The 16499-nt window shown below is 41.5% G+C and overlaps 1 protein-coding gene across 1 annotated transcript in view; it reads left to right on the top strand.

Annotated features, from left to right (window-relative positions):
* CFAP57 (cilia and flagella associated protein 57) overlaps positions 1-16499 on the top strand; it is a 30934-nt gene that overhangs the window by 994 nt on the left and 13441 nt on the right. The window contains exons 2-9 of the mRNA XM_063140346.1: positions 972-1288; positions 3541-3827; positions 5167-5374; positions 8891-9043; positions 10821-10960; positions 13827-13992; positions 15064-15177; positions 15628-15840. Of these exons, the coding sequence (XP_062996416.1) occupies positions 972-1288; positions 3541-3827; positions 5167-5374; positions 8891-9043; positions 10821-10960; positions 13827-13992; positions 15064-15177; positions 15628-15840 (1598 nt within the window). The remainder of the gene's footprint in view (positions 1-971; positions 1289-3540; positions 3828-5166; positions 5375-8890; positions 9044-10820; positions 10961-13826; positions 13993-15063; positions 15178-15627; positions 15841-16499) is intronic.

Genomic DNA, 16499 nt, shown 5'->3' with positions numbered 1-16499 from the left:
CTTAGAATCAAAGCTTTTTTTCTGTTGTTGGTACTGAAATTAGTGTGTGTCTTACAATCGATGGCGTCTTAGAATCGAAGAAATACGGTAATAGCAACAAAATGACTCCCCCACCCACTCTATATTATAGTGCTGGAATAACGGAAGCCTAGTGTAATCAAGAGTGGATTTTTGTGTGGAAGAAATATAAGCTTCATTAAATTCTGGTACTCAAAACAAATTCCTAGGCTCACAGTTCTTTGATAGGTAGATCTCAAGGATCTCAGAAAAAAACCAAAGTAGGTCCTGTAAGCCTGAAGTCTGTCCACCCTTATTTTATGGAGGATTTCATTCAGGGTTTTATTGACAATTCAACCAACTGTCCTTGACGAAATCAGTGGCCTTTGAGTGTAATACGTTATGGTTTAGTATCCCATAAAGGAGCTTGTGCAAGCCTTGGGATGGTGTGCTCCCCCTTGCTTTCTCTGCTGGGACTGATGAGAGAAGGAGATTGTTTGTAGCTAAAACCTGATACAGTGCTTAGCAAGTGGATCAAAAACTCTGTCAGGCAACCTCCTATCTCTGGCCTATCTATTTATTTATTTATTACATTTCTATACCGCCCAATAGCCAGTATAGTGTAGTGATACATCCAGGCTTTTAATGGCTGCCCATGCTCTTTGCCAGCGTTCTGTTACAGGGGAATTCTTGGGATTTGAGTTTTTGAGGTTATTATTTATTTATTTAATTTCTTTTTAGAATGTTCTGTATCAAAACAAACTAGTGGTAAACAATAACAATTACCTCTGTAACTATCTAATTTCACTCTCACATGAAGTCCTTTTTGTGTTTTTAAGCATTTGAAAATTAGGTGTAGACTACATGGGAAACCATAGTAGTGAATTTTACTGTCAATTTGCTTGCAGATCATGAAAATATAACATTGCTGTTTTAAACTCACGAAAGCTATTTTGTGTGTGTGTGTTTTATAGGCTCAGAAAAGAGCCAAGGGATGCTTGCGCTGGCAATTAGTCCAAATCGACGCTATCTGGCCATTTCAGAGATACTGCAGGATAAACCTACTATCACAATTTATGAATTGTCATCTGTCCCTTGCAAGAAGCGGAAGATCCTCAATACCTTTGATTTCTCCGTCCAGGAATTTATCAGTCTGGGTTTTTCCCCTGATTCCAAATATCTAGTGGCACAAACAGGACCTCCTGAATCAAATCTTGCCTATTGGATGTGGGAAAAGCAAAGAACAATGGCAATTATTAGGGTGGATGTTCAGAATAATCCTCTCTATCAGGTAAGTTGGGAAAGAAGCACCATTATTCTGTGGCAGGCACCTCTTCTTGGGTGCATAATCCAAGTAATTATCACCACTCAGCATTGCCTCAGGTGGAACAGTTGTGTTTCCACTATTGGAGATCCAAATGAGAAAAGCTGCCACTGGGGAGGTGGTCTTAGTGTGAAATCTGAGGTCTGATATTCATGTGGTATAATTACTTCATATAGGAATGAAGCATAAAAATTGCATGAATGGATGGGTGCACAGATATTGTAGTTCACAGCAATTGTATTGAAGACAGCATTGCCATTTTAGTGCTCCAGTGATTGAGAGTGTAGCGCACACCTGGTGGTACTCTAACCCTAAAGCCCTTCCTTATTTCACAAATCATGTATCCTGAAAATGGCCCACAATTAGAGTAAGACTTCTATTTGAGGTTGCTGAGGGAGAATTACACAGCAACAAAGAAGCACAGGACAAATCTCAAAACATTTTCATTCCATTCCTGAAGTCCCAAGCTGCCCTATATACCTTTATTTTATCTTCGAAATGGTGGTGGTGATCATTGCGCCCTTTAAAGCATGGGAACATTTTCCATGGGTCACTGCAATATTTAGCCAGATATAACACCATGCTCGCATAATAATAATAATAATAATAATAATAATAATAATAATAATAATAAATTTATTTGTTACCCGCCTCTCCCTCTGGATCGAGGTGGGGTACAACACAAATAAAAACACCTTAAAATACATACAACTAATTCAAACATTTAAAACCAGTGCATCATTAAAAGCAGCACACCATTAAAAAAGGCATCTTAAAATTCAGCTGGGTAGGCCTGCCAGAAGAGATCAGTCTTTATGGCTTTCTTAAATTCTGGAAGACTGTTAAGTTGACGAATCTCTCCCGGCAAGCCATTCCACAAACTGGGAGCGGCAGAAGAAAAGGTCCTCTGGGTAATAGTAGTCAGCCTTGTTTTTGTTGGCTGGAGTAAATTCTTCCCAGAGGACCTGAGTGTGCGGGGCAGATTGTACCGGAGAAGGCGATCCTGCAGGTAGCCTGGACCCAAACCATGTAGGGCTTTAACACTTTATACTTCGCCCGGAAACTAATTGGCAGCCAGTGAAGAGATGTTAAGACTTACACTACTCACTGGCTGAGTTTGGAACAGAATGGGAAACGACCATTGATTAGCGTATCATCCGAACTCAGCCACTGGCTCAGTTCAGACAACACGTTTCACTACACAGTGGGAAAACTCTACTCAGTAGTTGAGTTTGGAGGGGGTACTCACCACACAACGTGTTCTAACTCTACCATTGTGTGATTGTGGGTTCCTGTGGAGTTGAGTAAAATCCATCATGATGTCTGATTGACGGTTACTCAGCCCTCTCTCCTCCTCCAGTCCTCCTGATGGTATCCCATCAGCCATTGCTGTAAAACCAATCCCAGCGGCTCTCCTAGAGCGGCACTCCCTCCTTTCTGCACTTTTGCCAGGGAACTCGTTAGCTACTGGGGAAAATCAACGCAATGGAAAACCCCATGGTACCCTCCAGACAACACACAATACAACGGTTGTTCAGGAACTCTCCTCTACACAATGTGGATATTAAGTCTGGACTGTTTTCTAAAAAAAACTCCACCGTTGCATGGAGTTTTCCCTCCAGACAACACATTTCTCAATAATAGTGTAAAAACACCATGGAGTTCTAAAACCACCATTGAGAAACATGTTGACTGAACTGAGCCACTGAGTTTATTTATTTTTCATATCAATTCACATTGCTTCCACACTTGCTGTTTTCTCTGGAATTTGCATAGTTTGTTCACTGCGTTATTATGAAAATGATGATGCTGTCAAACCGTTGCCATCAAATACTTTCCCTGTTCTTGCATCTCTCTGGCTTTTACAGGATTACAGCATCAGCCTTCCATACATACTACTGCTTCACTTGCATTTCTGCCATTTCATGCCCCTTCCCCATTACATTTATAGTCACTTTTAATTCCCCACCCTCTTCCAGCAAGAAAGTAAAAGGAAAAAAAAACCTTAATGTGGCTATAAATTAATGAGGGAAGGGGCATGTCAATTTTTGTCCAGGCTCCTCACCTCTCACAAGATACGGACAGGCTAAAAAAAAGGGGGGTGTATTTCATTATTTTGTTTTTTTAAATGGTGGGCTGGAACAGTTGCATTCATTTTAAAAAAACAAAAATTAACTGGCTCATCAACATTACTTATTTTGTGATATCTTCCTTTCCAGGTGAGCTTCAATCCACAGGATAACACTCAGGTCTGTGTTACAGGAAATGGTGTTTTCAAACTTTTCAGATACACAGAAGGAACTTTAAAACAAACCAACTTCTTGCGGGGAGAGCCTCAGAACTATTTGTCCCATGCCTGGCTCTCTGAAGAGAAGGTGATTGTGGGCACTGACACAGGCAAGCTCTACTTATTTGACTCTGGTGATTTACGCTGGGAGACAAGTATTGAGCGCAAAGAACCAACCTGTGAAGTAGTAAAGGAAGAACAACCACAAGAATCAGAGAGGTGAAGCAGTCTTTAAACTGTTGACTTTGGAATAGTCAATGTCTGCAAGCCCTGATTAAAATTGTATCTTGGTCATGTCCGTATTGGTGGCCTTGGACAAGTTGCAATCTCTGAGGTTGCAGTTCTGTATATACCTACCTGGAAATCGGTCCCAAAGAACTCAGTGGGACTTCTAGGTAGACATGCACAGGTTTATACTGTTAGTCTTGGTTCTACTGTAAAGTGGGACTAATAATGGCCTGCCTCGCATACAAGATGGCTGGAGGATGAATAACCTAAATCTATACAATACATTTTAAAGGTCAGTATACATAGGCCTTAGCTAGACCTGAGGTTTATCCTGGGATCGTCCTTGCCTGCTCCCGGGATATCCTGTGTGTCATTTACATGAACAGGGATGACCCTGGGACTGGGTCTAGCTAAGGCCATAGAGTATATCTGAAATACTTCATTCCAAGGAGTATGTTTAAGATTGGAGTGTTAGTAATTTCTTAAGGGACACACTAGAGTAAGAGCAATCCTGTGCTCCTACACAGCATCTGGGGGACATAGGATTCATAGAATCATAGAATAGCAGAGTTGGAAGGGGCCTACAAGGCCATTGAGTCCAACCCCCTGCTCAATGCAGAAATCCACCCTAAAGCATCCCTGACAGATGGTTGTCCAGCTGCCTCTTGAAGGCCTCTAGTGTGGGAAACCAAATTCTTTGGTTTCTGGGAACCAATGCCAAAATCCAGATTTTGACCTCAGAACTGAGAAACCACTCTCCCCTCCACTGCCCCTTCATAGCCAGCGGGGTTCTCTCCATGCTCAGAAACTGTACCAGGAGAGGGTGAAAAGAGGGTGGTCCCGAGGGCAGGGAGGTGAGAAGGCTGCAGAAGCTGCTTTACGCAGCTTACTATGGGGTCTCCAAGCTCCTTCTCCCCCTCCCCAAAGCCTCAGCTTGATGGTGAAATCACCCACTTAGGCAAAATGCAGGACAGCTGGAGCATGGAGGAGAGGAGCCCCTCTGTGCTCCATCCACCCTGCATAAGATAGTCAGCAGCCTCTGATTTTAGAGGCTGGTGACTATCTGGATAGTATTGCATCCTCAATCATGTTTACTCAGAAATAAGCCCCACTGCGTTTATGGAGACTTATGTCTTAGAAAGTGTGTATAGAGTTGCAACCTTAAAATCATAAATAGTTGGGGAGACCCTTGTGTTAATACTCGGCCTTCCTAATGTTAAAAAAATGTTTAAAATAAATTAATTATTTTTACACTGTACACAGCCAGCATATGAAACTCATGTAAATTTTCTGTTGACTAACAGATTGACTAACTAATTTATTTTTAAAGCCTTGTTGAGTTTCCTGCTACCAGTTCCCCTGTAATCTCCAGTGAGATGATCTGCGATACTGAAGCCCAACATCAAGCATCTCTGCCCCGAGTCTCTGCTGTTGCTGCATATTCAAAAGGATTTGCATGTGCAGCTGGTCCAGGGCTTGTTCTACTTTTTGAGAAGTCAGATGAGAAAGAAGGTTACCGAGAAAGCAGAGAGATACGGGTAGGTAAAAGGCCCATGACTTACAATTAGCTGCTATGAATCTCCCTGTCTCACAGATCAGAGTGCAGCAGTTAGCAAAGCTGATCCTTAGGAAGAGACTAAAACTGAAGGAGATGCTGCAATGCCAGCTACTCAGATGATACACGCAGACACATATAGTGCTACCAGCATAACACTATGTTGGTATTGGAGCCTGAACTGAGGTCTGTAAGAGTTTAGGATATGAACTAGGTCCACTCTCTCCTTGATGCTGCTCATTTTCAGCCCCTGTGCCAATTGTGGGGATCCACCATAACAACAGCTCACAGTTCCATCGATAGCAAATATAACAAGCAGGGAGTAAAGTTCCTAGAATTCCTATATCATCACAACTTCTATACTCTCCATGGGGGCCCCTTGGACAAATTAAGAGGCCACTTTACTTACCTGTGCAGAGGAGGAGGCAGTGCCATTGACCATGTAATGGTCTCTTCAGCATTGTTCCCTTCAGTAAGCTCTTTCGAAGTGCTGGACCGTCCTGAAAGTGCCCACCTCCCAATACTAGTATCATTATCCCCACTAATTGAACGAGCAGCATTGACCGAAACCATAACTCTAACTGGAGAATCGCTGGGAGAGAGAAGACTAAAATGGTCCATAAAACTGAGTAGTGATATCCAAGAAAAATTACACAGTCAGCAAATGATAAACCTACGCAAGTATTCTGGGATAAATCTGCAAATCATTTAGATGCCTTCCAACAAATTACTACAGAACTGAGGGCTTTTCTGGTAGCACCGGCAAATAAAAGCCAACCGACAGCCTACACTACCTGGTTTGACGCCCAATGTAAAGCGGCTAAGAAAAACCTGTCTAGGGAAATAAGGGAATTCCGCAACAAACCACCTGAAGAAGCCTTAGGAAGCCTTATTAAATGTAGGTCGGATTACAAAAAACTGCTTAAAAACAAGAAAGAAAAATACACTAAAACTCAATGGCAGAAACTAGAACAGGCAATTTCAGAGCGGAATGAAGGCAAATTTTGGGATCTAGTTTCTCGGGGCTCAAATGAGATAAGATCAACACTGGACGTATCTATCTCCGCACCAACTTGGGTCAAGTATTTTTCTAATATATTTGATGCCCAACCCTGGCAACTGGGTGAGCCAGGGGCACATCAAGAACTGTCTAATCCACCTGAATGGCAACCGGTCACTAGCAGGGAGATAAAGACTCTTGTCTCACGTTTGCAACTTAAAAAGGCTCCTGGGGAAGATCTTTCACCTCCGGAGCTTTATAAAGAACACTCAGAATGGTGGATACCAATCCTTGCTGCTCTGTTTACCAGGATTAATAACACCGGACAAATGCCCTCCGGATGGAAAGTGAGTATCATCTCCCCAATTTATAAGAAAGGAGACAGGAATGATCCCAAAAACTACCGGCTGATCAGTTTGCTGGACGTCTCCTCAAAGTTATATGCAAGACACTTACTTCAAAAATTACTTGATTGGCTAGAAACGAACCAATTTATACATGAAGAACAAGCTGGTTTCAGAAGCGGATATAGCACCATCGATCAGAGTCATCTATATGTAGCCTTTATTGATCTTTCAGCCGCCTTTGATTCAATAAACAGAAATAGATTATGGGAAAAACTACAAAACACCAATATTGACCATAGACTATTGATGCTGATAAAAGAGCTATATAGTAACACTGAAATGAGGGTTAGAGTTGGCCTAAATGGCTTTCTAACAGAACCCTTTAAAACAACCCGGGGAGTTAAACAAGGATGTCTTCTGGCCCCTTCCCTCTTTAACATCTATGTTAATGACCTAGTGTCACAGTTAGCCCAAGTAATCTCCCCTTCCCCAGTAATCATGAACAGAAAGGTCTTTACTCTAATGTACGCAGACGACATAGCACTTATCTCTCTCTCTTGCGTTTGGGCCTGAAAAAGCTTTTAGGTACTCTCAGCTCTTATTGCAAATCTGAAAACCTGGCAATAAACTATACTAAGACAAAGATAATGGTCTTCAGCAGCCGCAGACCTACACTCAAATGGACTTTGGACCAAAAGGTCATTGACCAGGTTCGCTCATTTAGATATCTGGGCATTCTCTTTAGTGAGTCCCTCTCGTGGAAAGGGCATAGGGAGGCAGCGAAATTGAAAGCACAAAAAACTGTAGGGGCTCTAATGAAGTTTTATTATAATAAAGGGGGACAGTTGATCGAGCCTGCCCTAAAAATCTTTAACACCAAAGTAATAACACAGCTGCTTTATGGGTCTGAAATCTGGGGGGTCTGACAACACCACGACCGAAGCCTTGGAGATTGTGCAGAACAACTTCCTTCGAAAACTTTTCTCTCTTCCATCTGGTACCCCTGCAGCTTTTTTGCGCACAGAAGCTGGTAGTCCTTCAGTTAGGGCAAGAATTGAGAGTGCGCAGCTAAAATATTTTAAACGAATCGCCATCTTGCAAAATGAGCGTCTTCCTACTAAGTGTTTTCTAGAAATGGATAACAATTGTCATTGGACGGCAGTATCCCAAAAGCTCCTGTATAGTTATCATCTCCCTGAATTGAAGTTTGCTCTAAGCATGGATAAGAAGCAACTAAGGGATTGGTGTTTTTGGGTAGATTCCAGGAGGGACCTACAACTTATTAAAAATTCTAAATTCTCTCGGTGGTTCCCTCTTCTAAAAACAGAACACTATAGAGCATGTTATCTGTCCAAATTGAGGCCACTGCCCCTGAGAAATGCTTTCATTGAATTGAGGTTTCAAGTGATGCCAACTGCAGTGCTGGATGGACGCTACCACAAGGTACCATTTGAATCGAGATTATGTATCTGTGGTCAACAACAAGTGGAAGACATAGCACACTATATGTTAACTTGCCCTCTGTATAGGGACCCAAGAGAGAGACTCCTGAAACCGCTGCTGACATATGGAGGCATGAATGCCCAAGCAGAAACAGTTCTCTTCCTCCTTAGTGATACCAACAGTTATGTCACTCATAAAGTGGCCCTGTTTGCACTGGCAGCAAAAAAGATTAGGAAGAGAGAACTAGATAAAATTGCTATAAACTGCCACGGAGACTCAGAGCGAAATGAGAGCTTTAGTCATAGTAAATTTAAGCTTGTCTGTATGGCTCTCTTGGTTATTTTAAACTGTTGTGTACTTTTATAGTTGTATGCTTTTCTATGGATGTATTTGTCATGGCCTTCAGCTAGCACAATAAACTGATGATTGATTGACATTCTACCCATGTATACCTGGCAGTACACTGGTATGGAGTCTGTGGCAGGGTCATATATCTGAGATACCCTAGCGACAAGGGAGTGACACCAGATTTGAAAGCATTCCTGTTAAAATAGATTGAGCATAGGATTGCACTGTTAAAACTGAAAATCTTTATTTAAGTAATCTTGCTGTCATTGTCTATGGAAAGATATTTATTATTATCCTGCTGCAGAACTGGACTAGAAGAGTATGTGGGAAAGTAGCCTAAGTGGATTAGTTTGTTTCCTAGATTCCACAAGACCAATGCAGCAGCGACCCAAACCAATCAGACAAACAGGAGGTTGTGTGTATTGCCTTCAGCCCTGCAGAGGAGACACTCCTCATCAGCACAAATAAGAATCAGCTCTATTTCCTCTCCATGTCATCAGCAGAGATTACCAAGGTGAGTTTATACTGACCACTGTCGTCTGAGTAATAGGAGCTTATACATATGTGTATTCAAAGGAATGTTATATCCTGCAATGCAGAACAAACAAATAAACTGCAGTCTGCTAATATGGCTGTATCAAATGATCCACTCAGGAACACACACAAAATCTTGAAGAAAATATCTGCAATTGTAAGGAAGGAAACTCACATAGTGCAGTTCCCCCCATAATCTCAGTGTCACTGCTGGGCAGCTGCTCTAAAGACTATACATGAAAAGCACCAGTCACTATGCAGCAATATCATGACTGCAGGACTCACAGCACTTAGACCATTTGTTAGTTCTTTCTTCCAAACTATAGCCAGATTTGATTTCTGGGTATAGAACAGGGGTGGGCGACTTTGGGGGGGGGGGTCCGAGGACTATTTTCATCCCCCCTCCCCCATGGGCTGCTCTGCCCTCCTCCGAGTGGTCACATCAAAAAGGCCCAAAAAGCAATGGTTTGCCAATGAAATTCAGTAGTAAACCACTAAGGAACACTAAAAGGGTAAAATTTGACCCGTTTAGAACTTCATAGCGGCTACAGAGTGGTAAAAGGGGCAAATTTATTTGAGAGGATTTTACCCTTAAAGGCAGCCTAAAAATGTTTTTAAATAAATAAATAATTTCGTGTTAGTGTTAAAGTCACATTTGATATCTTATAAATTGACGATAATTTAATGGAAATGTAGAAAACCTCATGCAGATTATATGGATGTATTTTGGAGATGTGACAAAATTAAAAGTTTTGGCAGTTAGTTTTATATTATATTGAACAGATTACAGGGTGTAATATTCCAAAGGAACCTTTAAGAGTATTATTAAATTATTTGGACAGATGCATTGAAGGTGGTAATAGGCCCGGGCCAGATAGGAAATGTAGGCCCCATTTCAAACTGCTCATTAAGTATTTTTTAATCAGTTCTAAATACATATGAACTAGAACGATTTATAAAAAAGGTAATGGCAAGCACTTTTATTCAAGATGTATATAAGACATCACTTCTTCACATTCAGAAATGCTTTACGTGCCTTTCTTTGGGCAAATTCATCAACAACAGAAAAATCAAGCAACTTTGCCCAGGGGGACTCGGAGTAGGTCCCCTCAAAATCATAGGCCCATGCCAACTGGCCCCACTGCCCCCCCCCCACGTCCAGCCCTGACAGCAGCTAAAAAATCTATTGCTATATATTGAAAAAAGAAAGTAGCACCACCTCTCCCAGATTGGTTTTATAAGATTTGGGATATAGCTATAATGCATAACTTACATACTATATTCCAGCTCAAGAAAACCAAATGTATGAAAATCAATTAATAAGGAAATTGTTAATTTTTGTTGATTTCTGAAATGCCAACTCATTTTTATGTTAGTATAAAGTATCTATTTCATTTGTAGTTATTTCTTAGTTATCTATCTTGAATCATGATCTTGAAAATACACTGTGGCTTCATTGCTAAGAGTCCTGAAGTCCTGTTCCTTTAATATGCAACTGAATTGTCTCGTTCTGATCTATAATGTGACCAGAATGTGGCTATAATGTGAATGTGTGTAAATGTATTTTTTAAAACATTTGCATTCTTTTGTAGAACTAAAAATTAATTAATTAAATAAATAAATTCAGTCCTGTTTGCCACTAGACATTCCCTATGCTTCAATAAATGTAGGGCATATTAAATGCTTTCTTTGCTCTATAGACTGTTGCCTGATGTTAGTTAGCATTTCTAGCTAACCATTTTATGATATCTCACTAGGGGGAGGCAGCACGCTTTGAATACCTGAACTATCCAATACATTCTTCTTCCATTACTGGCTTGGATACTTGCATTCGCAAGCCCCTTGTTGCTACCTGTTCACTGGACAAATCTGTCCGCATCTGGAACTATGAAACCAAGTAAGGGGGCGTGATCTGTACTGTCTTTTGATTTGCACATATGTACAGTATCTTTTCTTCAAAGACCATGGGCATGTCTACACCTAAAGGTGTAGATGGAGGGAGGGGGGAGCATTGTGGACTTACGTGCTTCCGCGATCCTCCCCCAGCATCTAGACGGCCACGCGATGTCCCGGAACGGAAGAGGGTCATCGCGGGCACCATTTATTTATTTTTAAAGAGGAGCCAGTCACACAGAAAAAGGTAAGGAAATGGCAAAATAGCTGCCCCACCCCCATTGGCACGGAGCCTCCCCATGCAGCTCCATGCCCGGCCCTGCTACTTGCGGGGAAGAAGGAACGACCCAGGAATGGCAGCCACACCGCTCACACTCCTCGGAAGTGGTCCAATTGAGGTCCAATTGACTGAAGAACCAATGTGCAACTATAGAAGCATGTTTTGGTCCTATTCTGATAAATTAAAACTGCTTTATTTTCTCAGGAAACAATATACAATTAAGAGATGGTGGTTGAAGTAGAAATGGAGTCAGTAGGCCAAAGTTCAGATATATTTTTGTAGTTTGCCATGGGACCACCGTTTATGTAACATAAACATAAGTAATGCTTCTAAACCCAGAAAAATGCATACAATATTTGGAGTGGTTAAATTTAGAAAGCCCATTCCTTGTACCATCTTTAGATAAACATGGCAAAAATGTGTTGTTGTTGTTGTTTCTGCTTATGTCAGAGAATATTAATAAATAAATAAATATAAAAGGAATATTTCAATCTATTTTAGGTCACAGTTATGCTTATAGAAGGCAATAGAAAGCAAGATACATTTGTGAGAACCTCATTTTTATGAACAAATGATTGTAGAGGCAGTTGACAATAGGTTGGATCCAGGCTTTACTCCTCCTGGCAGAAGAAGGGAGACGATTTTTGCTTATCATCCCCTTCCCCGCCCCCTGTTTGTACCAGGGCTGGGGGACTCTCCAGAGCCGATTTTCAGAAGGCACAAGCAGCTGCAGATGGAGGGGGAAATAGACAAGTGTTGCCCCTCCCCACTTCTACCACCAGGGGCCTCCCACTAGATAAAAGACCTTCTGTGGCCAGAAGAAGCCCTTCTGTTCATGGAATTTGAAGTCTGGATCCATTCCCATATCTTTGCAGGTTTTCAATTCAGGTATTATCTTGAATCATTGATTCCAATGAATGGATGAGGGAATATGCCACAGCCACTTAATGTTACATTAAATCAAATGCAGTTGAATGTGGAGCTGTGCATTCCCTTGTTGATCTCTCATGTGCTGTAGACAACATAAATAGGCATCAAAGCAATGAAGGATATAAAAATATCCAAGAAGACCTGAGAAAAAGCTGTACAGTAAAAGGCATGAGTTGTATCCAATAATAGCTTTGTGCGAGTGGTATTTTCCCCACCATCACTTTCTGTACCCCTCTATGCCATACTGTTCTGGAGGGTTCCCCAGTCAGGAGCATCTTTTGGGGTGGGTGGGGGTGCTGTAGTTTGTAGAAAGGATCACCAAAAATCATAAGATGTAGTGAGTGCCATCAATATGGATGGTTTTAAAAGGAGAAGGCTATCAATGGCTACTAGTCCTGATGGCTATGTACTATCTCCAGTATCAGAGACAGTAAGCCTATATACACCAGTTGTTGGGGAACATGGGCAAGAGGGTGCTTTTGCACTTATGTCCTGCTTATGGATTCCTGGTCAACAGCTGGCACTGTGCGAACAGAGTGCTGGACTAGATAGACCCTTGGTGTGATCCAGCAAAAATGAGTGCTCTACCTTGTACAACTGGAAGTGTTTTCCACTGGCACAAACGTACGATTGGCTACAACCCAATGTCCTCTATTCCTTTCGTATTTTGAGGGTAATTCTTCTCCAGGGAGTTAGAGAATTCCAGGCAACTGGAATCTGCTTATGTTTATTTCAGTCGAAAATTGTGATACAAATGTTTGCACAAAAACATCTGATCATAAAGATACATCCTTTATCCGTGCTATTCAGCTGGCCTTGTAACGAACCTTGCCTTCACTTTATTCTTAAAACATTAACATGATAATGAGCTGGTGGCGGGTCTCTCTCTCTCTCTCTCTCTCTCTCTCTCTCTCTCTCTCTCTCTCTCTCTCTGGAAGATTAAGAAATTAAAGTTAATAGCCTGCTCTCTTTCTAAACGAGTCTCAATGAATTAATACTTCCTCAAATGTGAGATGTGCATACAAGTAATAAAACCTACTTAGAAAAGTACTTGAGGAATTCTATAGAGTTCATGGGCAATGAGCAGAGTTATTCCGAGATGTTTGGAAAATGAGCTTTAAAAAAGTAGCAAGTTTAGCAACTTAGCAACTGTTCTGAGTCAGACACCATAATTGAACAGCTGAAATCTGTTGTTAAAATATATTCTGTTTATTAAAAATTATTGTGGCAGCATTTTAAATGAGTCAATTGGCTAAGTGTAAATGTACACACACACACACACACACACACACACACACACACATGAACGGCATAGGGGAGGGGAAGCATCAAATGTTCTGGAGGGTTCCCCAATCCTCATGAGCATCTTTTGGTCTGACTCTGAATTCATTGAGTTGCCTGGTAGCATGGACTCCCCCATCATATCAATATTACTGTTGTATGAAATATTACCAGATTGTTTTTGCTGCCCTGTTTGTATGCCTTGAATTGGACAGATAAGTCTTTGGCCCTGCCAAGTTGTCCTTGTTCCCCTTTGTGGTCTGTTGCCCAGCATTGGAACCTGTTAGGCAAAGTACGGCAAGAAGAGCACTAGCTGCAGCAGCTTTGTTGCAGAGAAGCATGCGCTGTGCTTTGACCTCCGTGACTGCTCTCCCTGCAGCACACTGGACCTCTATAAGGAGTACCAAGAAGAGGCGTATGCACTTGCCCTTCACCCTGGTGGCCTGTATGTTTTGGTTGGTTTCGCTGACAAACTCCGACTTATGAATCTGCTTATCGATGACATCCGGGCTTTCAAGGACTTCACTGTACGAGGATGCAGAGAGGTGAGGACTTCAGGGAAGGAAACTGGTAGAGAAGGTTAAATGGGGAAACACCAGAAGGAAGGAATGTACAGAAATACTTTGTGAACATATTGGAAAATGCCATGAGCAGGGAGGGGGAGGAAGAGGAGAATTTTGTGACATGAGTGGGACAGAGGAGGTTGTGTTACCATATAGAAATGCATCTGGATTATCTCACCAATGTTTCTCTTCTTTTTAATAATAATAATAATAATAATAATAATAATAATAATAATAATAAGGAGGCTTGGGTCTATGGACCTCACTGCCACAGTTTTTAATAAAGTTCCCAATTAGACCTCACCATTAGGTAGTGCTGCCTCAGCTATAAAAACTGTAACTGCTACCACTAGAATAAACTCTATTTAAAACAAACTCAGTAGCCTGGTTCCTATGGGATTGACTCCACAACAAGAAACAATCTTTCAAAACAAAACAAAAAATAAGATGTTTTTTAACAGAAATTATTTAGAAACAAGGATAAAATGTCACTCTTCAAATAATAGGTTGAGATTGCTTAAAGGAATTTAAATTAAATATTTAATTGCAATGATAATTTTATGAGCAAACTAAGTTATACATATTCTTTTTTTATGTTCCTAAAGCATCCTTCCCCAACCTGAACCCCCCAGATGTTTTGGACTACAATTCCCAACATTCAGGACCATTGGCCATGATGCTTGGGATTGATGGGAGCAGTAGTCCAAAACATCTGGAAGGCACCAGGTTGGGGAAGGCTGTCCTAAAGCAACGAAGTGACTTTAGATCTGCAAAGAGTACTACAAAAATAAGTATTGTGTATTTTTTTATTTCCCTAAAAGTTCAATTTTACCTGGGAAAAATGAGGGGGGAAACAAGTTTTGCCCCCATGGCTTCTACATTTCCAGAAATTTTACATTTCTAAGCAACAGAAGCATTTAGTCACCATGTAGGGATATTAATATAGAGGCTGCTTTCTGCATGGCCTTGAATTCTGCATGACTAGTGCCTTCACAAAGAGGTTAGTGGTGTAGATTCTCATTGTTCCATATTTTCTCCTGCTTCTCTTTACAGTGTGCCTTCAGTACAGGGGGTCATCTATTTGCAGCAGTAAATGGAAATGTGATTCATATTTATTCCACCACAAGTTTTGACAATGTCATTAACTTGAAAGGACACAATGGGAAGGTCAGTGAGTGACAGCTACAACACAGGTAAAAGTGTAAGTTAAACAGAATGTCTCTGAGACTCTGACGTTTGAAAAGAACAGGATCTCTAAAATTGTGAAAGACTCAGTAGAGCTGAATTCTTTTCTTTATTACAAACTAGGCCCCATGTGTCTTCCTTCTGAATGGCTGTGCATCCTATTGTGCCTAGAGGTTAGAGCTGTCGTGACCCTGGCTTAGAAGTGATCCCTGCTCCCCTTAGCCAGGTCTGCTGTTGTGATCATGGAAATACTTATTCTAACTGCCCAAGAGTAAATTGTGAGCGCAAAGGGCCCAAGGGCAGAAGGTGCTGCTGTGTTCTTTGAATTTGTAGTGTAAAGGATTTGAATACAATGGCACTAGCTGAATGGTCACAATACAAAGCTTCCCTTGTGATGTGGCGTCTTGCATATTCTCTTCCCCATCTCCTCAGGTACGCTCAGTCGTGTGGAGCGTGGATGACTATAAGCTTGTCTCCTGTGGCACAGATGGGGCAGTATATGAGTGGAACCTCCAGAATGGCAAGAGGGAATCTGAGTGTGTACTTAAGTCCTGCAGCTACAGTGGAGTGGCGATATCACCTGATGCGAAAGTCGTCTTTGCTGTTGGATCTGATCATAACATCAAGGAGATATGTGATTCTTCGGTGAGCTCATGTACATTGCACCTACGGGCAGGCAGTGTGGGAGGAAGTGGAGCTAAATCTTAACAGACCCAATGCTGTGGCCTTTAGTATCCACCTGTAATTCTCAGCAAACGGAGGTTGTCGGTCTGTTCCACGCGGTGCCAGTTATTTTCCTAGTCCTCATTTTCTTTGTAACACTGCAGCCAGTTAAAGAAGTCTACACATTTTGGCTGGCCTTGATAAGCCAACCCAAACATCATGGTTTCCTCCTCAGGTCCAAGATTAGGTGGGAAGACCAGGGTTTCTCACACTTGGGGGCGGAATTGCAGGACATTCACTGTGGTGGGCCTGGCTGGTGGAACTATGAATTCCTCACTACTTTCCAGTTCAGAATTCATCCTTGCTCTGTGGTTTGCTACATTTATTTATTTATTTATTTAGATGATTTATATACCACTCCCCATTGAAAAATTTCAGAGCGGTGTTCAAGGTAAAATGAAAATAAAAACAATAAAACAGTTAAAACAAAATTTAAAAGAAGCAAAAACAGAAATCCAAGGCTGCATGTTAAAGAAAGCCTTCTTGGAATAAAGATGTTTTCAGGAGGCGCCGAAAGGAGTACAAGGTTGGCGCCTGCCTGACCTCCAGAGGCAGGGAATTCCACAGGAGGGGCGCCACCA

Source organism: Elgaria multicarinata, chromosome 1, assembly GCF_023053635.1.
Source record: "Elgaria multicarinata webbii isolate HBS135686 ecotype San Diego chromosome 1, rElgMul1.1.pri, whole genome shotgun sequence".
Taxonomy (NCBI): domain Eukaryota; kingdom Metazoa; phylum Chordata; class Lepidosauria; order Squamata; family Anguidae; genus Elgaria; species Elgaria multicarinata.
This window is presented reverse-complemented; position numbering and strand designations above follow the sequence as displayed.